The following is a 4,683-nucleotide window of genomic DNA, read 5'->3' as shown; positions in this document are numbered from 1 at the left end:
TAGGTACCGTCAAATAATCAGACCTAATCTATGTATCGCTGTGGTTTACCACAAACTCTTTATCTACCCATAGATGGTAGAGGGATGATATGTAATGGTCATTTTTGGCCTGAGTTTAATATATCGACATGATATTCTTCAAAAAAAAAAAAAAAAACGGTAGTTGAGCGTAGTTTTCTTAGTCAGTTACTGACTAGGTGAACACTATTGTTGAGTTTGAATTTCTCGTCTTTTGATTTTTTATTTGATCGGAATACAAAAAAAGATATGTATTCCAACCATTTAATCTACTCTTTGTTCTTTTGTCAAAAAAAAAAAAAATCAATTCTTTGTTCTAAATGCATAACCTAACTGATTTTTGCATGCAAGAGTTATGTTTCACATGGAGGCCAACACATGACATAAAAACAATTTCCTATCCAAGACCCTTTTGTTTACTTACAGACTAAAACTGAAATTTAAGTTAGCCGACCTAAAAAGTAAAAAGTATCTGTATCAAATGGTCAAGATTTCAGTTGACTCACCTAATTTTTTAGCGCCAACTCCATCCATATTTGCACAACTATAGAGTTTGACAACAACTACATTTACAAAGACACCCTTTTAGAACGCGCCTATAAGATAAAGTCGAAATAATTTTGTGATCTTGATGATAGAAATCTCTATAATCACCTTTTGAAAATCGAGAACATGTGTTTGATAAAATGTCACAAACAACTATATAAATTTTTGAAAAGACGCGATATATATAGTTTAGAGTTACAATAATTCTAACTAACCAACCACTCCTCTCCTGCCAGTGTCCATCTCTCACTATCAAACATCAGCAATAAACTATAAACTCCCTACACAATCCATCCATTCGTATCGAAGCCATTAGTGCATCATTGCAAAAGGAAATGACAGAGAAAATGGGACGCCAAATGGCCCAAATTTGGTTAAGCTAAAGACCTTCTCAATTCTCATGGTGCTCAAAAATGGCAAAAGGCAAAAGATAATGTCAAACATGACATGAAAAGAAATAAAAAAGAAAAAACGTGACCAGCAAAAACCGGACAGTCTTTTTCTTTCTTAACGTGCCAAACTAATCCCATCCCCTTTGAGGTCACTCCCAGACGTTTTTGTTGACTCTTCTATTGACCGCCACTGATATAACTCCAAGCAAGGAAGGAATAAAAACCCTAATCCCCTTTTGTTCTTTTCCTTTGTCTTTTCCTTTGTTCTCCTCCCATCTATGGCTTTTGTTTGCTCTTCAGGAAAACATGGAACCTAAATAAACAATGGCCGCCAAAACTCCAACCCCTCCATTTCCGTATACAAACAAGAATTGGAAAACCAATTTGCACTCTTAGCTCTTCCATTGTTTTTTTCGCCAACTTTTATAAGACTTCGTAATGACATAATTGGACATATTATTCGAATAACAAAAGAATATAGAAACCTATGTTCAATTTTTATCCCCTCCAAATCCCCCAAAAAAAAAAACATATGTATATTTCTCACTTTCTTTCCATCTCCACCCCTCCCCCCCCCCCCCCAAAAAAAAAAAGAGAATGAAAAAACCTAAAAGGAAAAAAGAAAAGTGGCTTCCTTTAGCTCCTTGGAAAACTGGACTTGCTAATCTTGTTGTTGCAATTTGCTGCTGTTGTTTCCATTGCTGTTGCTGTTGCTTGTGTTGTTGGTGGTGGTGGAATTGTTACCATTGTTGTTTGGATGAGCATTGCCAATGATGGAGGTGATGGCGGCTGCTAGAGCTGCAGTGAAGTTTGGATCGGATGCGATAGCGGCAGTGGCAGCAGTAACAGTATCGGCCAATGAGTTCTGCTGCTGTCCTTGTTGAGGTTGGGCATTACGGTCCATGTCCTGTGACATTTGAAGGCCAGAAAACTTAGACTGGTTGTAGAGCGCCTGACCGAAGATTTGGGGCAGCAATGAGACAGGTCCATTGGTCAAGTTCTGAGACGGGTTTGGGAATGGGATGTTGAATTGGCCTGGTGGCCTTTGGAACTGTAAAGGGTTTGGGGACTGTGTTAAGTCCAATGTAACAGTGGGGAATGGAGCTGAGGCTGAGATTGTGGCCATGCTTGAGGAGCATGGGAGGATGGTCCTAGTGAGGAAGTTTGAGTCCATTAGGCCATCTGCGCTTGGCATAGACCCGGAAAGCAGCATCCGGGCTGCAGATGAAGTGGTCGACGCCATTGCCATGGCGGCTGGTGGCAATGGGTGGTTGTGATTGCCTTCATATGTTGTGATGAGGATTGTCCTATCTTCAGCACATCTTTGTACCTGTTTGATCATAATAGTAATTCAAATTAATAAATAAATTTGCAATGTAACAACATAACATCGTCAGTATAAACAAGAAACAGAACCCTGGTAATGAGCTTACTTGTTTTCGAACTGGGCAACCAGCAGCCATGGTGCATCTGTAATAAGCTCGAGGACATGGGTTTCCTTTCGCCATCTTTTGCCCGTACTTACGCCATTGACATCCATCAGTGATCTGAAACCAACAAATTTTTTCATTAACAAACATTTTGGTACAAATATAATAGTACTATTCGTCCCAAAAACAATGAATATCAAGCAAACATTTCAGTCAGAAATTGGACTTACCATGGGTGCCTCTGATCGAGCTCTAACAGAAACCCGAGCCTTCCTCATTGTAGCCTCAGTTTGATCAACCTCCTTTGGAGAATTGAGTCTGGGAACTTTGTTAGGTCCCCAACTCTGCGTTTGTTGATCAGGACTCTCCTCTCTCCCACTAATCCCCCGACCAAATTCCTTCTTCTCCTGATCAAACGCAGGCCCCTCATCACCAACATTCCCAGCACCAACCTTTCCATTATCACCTGATCCAGACCGTTCCCGGCTTCTCTCATCCGAAGAAGAATGTGATGGCTCTTCGGCATCCCCATTTGCAGCCAAACCGAGATCCATAAACTGCCTCGGAACCACCATCTGCGATCCACTGCCATTATTAAGCTTCTTCTCTTCCACTTCCACTTCCACACTGTTCTCAGCCTTCTGGTTTTGCATCAAACTCAGCAAATGCACTTGTAGAGCATTGTAATTGGTAGTGACCTGATTAAGCATCTCTCTCAGCCTCTGATTCTCCGCGTTCATCCTCTCCAGCTCAGCTTGAAGAACAGCCAGCTGCAAACCAAGCAAAAACCCAGAATTTTTCAGTTCCCAAAAATCCCATCAACCATTGACATAGAAAGAATCAAACTTTTTCACATTGATCTTTACCTCACTTTTGGCTCTTTTATCCTCCATGCTCGACGAAATGCTATCATCCACAACTGACTGGTCACTACTAGTGTTTGTGATGAGAAGATTTAACCCAGTCTACAAAACCCAAAAAGATGAATCAGCTAAAATCATTACAGTGAAACAGAATATGTGCATGTTCATCAAACACATGGGTTAGTCTTAGAGCCCCAAAGCTTCATGCTTTCGAGGCATTTCGTCCAAGACTTGGAAACCCAGAAAGCTTGGGGGTCCATATCCATGGCCCCCACTAGACGAGCCAAAAAAAAAAAAAAAAAAAAAAGGTGACTCACGTTTACGTTGAATTCCATGCCGGAAGGGCCATCGTCGAAGTCCATTTTCTCAGTGGAAGCTTCCTCGGCCTTGTTGTTGTTATCGGCAAAGAAGTCCCTCTCGTCTACGACCTTGCGCTGGTTGTCGTCCGATTGCGGCGGCGAGTTTTCTCGGTCGTCGGTGCAGTTGAGGTTGACTGAGAATTGCAGAGTCTGGGGCGGTGGTGGTGACCTGGCTTGGTGGGTGTGATGATCCATTGAAAACCCAGAGAGGTGTTGTTTGTGGGTAGTAGAACTAGAACTAGAATTAGGGTATTGATCTTGAAAGGAGTTGAGGACTATGGGTTTGTGGAGGGACAAGTAGCCAATTGGATCTGAATCAATGGAGAGTCCACCTCCTTTGGCCATAAAATTATAGAAGGACTAGACTAGAGAGAGAGAGAGAGAGAGAGAATGTGTGTAGGTGTAAGAGTCTGTGAGAGTGTGGAGAAAGAGAGTGCAGATGACTCGGCAATAAAAGAGGGAGGTTGGACTTTGGAGAAGAAGACCACCCAGTCAGGATCAGCACCGGACAAGCTAGGCAATACTAGTACTGGTGCCCTTGTGTTGTTTCTTCATGACTACTTGTTTATGGTGTGTTGAATATTGTATTGGATTTTTGGATGTAATACACCCAAAAAAAAAACAAAAAACAAAAATGGAAAATGATAAAGATGAGGGGAAGGTAGGAGAGGTATTAATGGGTAGCAAGCAAGTTGAATATAGCTTTTAAATATCACATGAGTATAGAGCCATCACATGAGTGATCCTCCTTGGGCATTATTAACAAGTTTATCTTCATGGTGAAAATTTTTCAAAAAATTGGAAATCTTTTGGGTTGGTCAAATAGTATATATCCTAAAAGACTTTGAAATATCATTTATATTATGAATGTCAATGGTGATTATTTATATTGGAATTTAGAGCTAGCAATTGAATAAGAGATTGTTTAATCACTGGATTATTTTCAAATGAATCAATAATTTTTATAGTCAGACTTTTAGGATTGACTGTCTCTATCGTTTTAGCATGTGAATTGTTAGGCGGTATCTTTTTTGAATAAAGGGTTGGAGCGGCAGCTCTCAAGCCTTGATTAATG

General features: G+C 40.6%; 1 protein-coding gene across 1 annotated transcript; it reads right to left on the bottom strand.

Annotated features, from left to right (window-relative positions):
- Positions 1 to 830: 830 nt before the first annotated feature.
- Positions 831 to 4,175, bottom strand: LOC133726012 (probable WRKY transcription factor 31). The gene is made up of 5 exons (XM_062153459.1): positions 3,567 to 4,175; positions 3,253 to 3,351; positions 2,617 to 3,156; positions 2,390 to 2,503; positions 831 to 2,286 (listed from the first exon to the last, which is right to left on the bottom strand). The coding sequence occupies exons 1-5, from the start codon at positions 3,951 to 3,953 to the stop codon at positions 1,618 to 1,620; spliced, it is 1,809 nt and encodes a 602-aa protein (XP_062009443.1). The 5' UTR covers positions 3,954 to 4,175; the 3' UTR covers positions 831 to 1,617.
- Between the last annotated feature and the right edge of the window lie 508 nt (positions 4,176 to 4,683).

The sequence above is a fragment of the Rosa rugosa genome, chromosome 1 (assembly GCF_958449725.1).
Source record: "Rosa rugosa chromosome 1, drRosRugo1.1, whole genome shotgun sequence".
Lineage (NCBI taxonomy): Eukaryota > Viridiplantae > Streptophyta > Magnoliopsida > Rosales > Rosaceae > Rosa > Rosa rugosa.
Note: the sequence above shows the minus strand (reverse complement) of the source record. Positions and strands in the feature narration are given on the sequence as shown.

Coding starts and splice junctions, on each gene's coding strand:
- LOC133726012 (XM_062153459.1), bottom strand. CDS start 3,953: ATGGCCAAAGGAGGTGGACTCTCCATTGATTCAGATCCAATTGGCTAC. Junction 3,352..3,566: donor GCATGGAATTCAACGTAAAC/GTGAGTCACCTT, acceptor TGGGTTTTGTAG/ACTGGGTTAAATCTTCTCAT. Junction 2,504..2,616: donor CTCGATCAGAGGCACCCATG/GTAAGTCCAATT, acceptor TGTTGGTTTCAG/ATCACTGATGGATGTCAATG.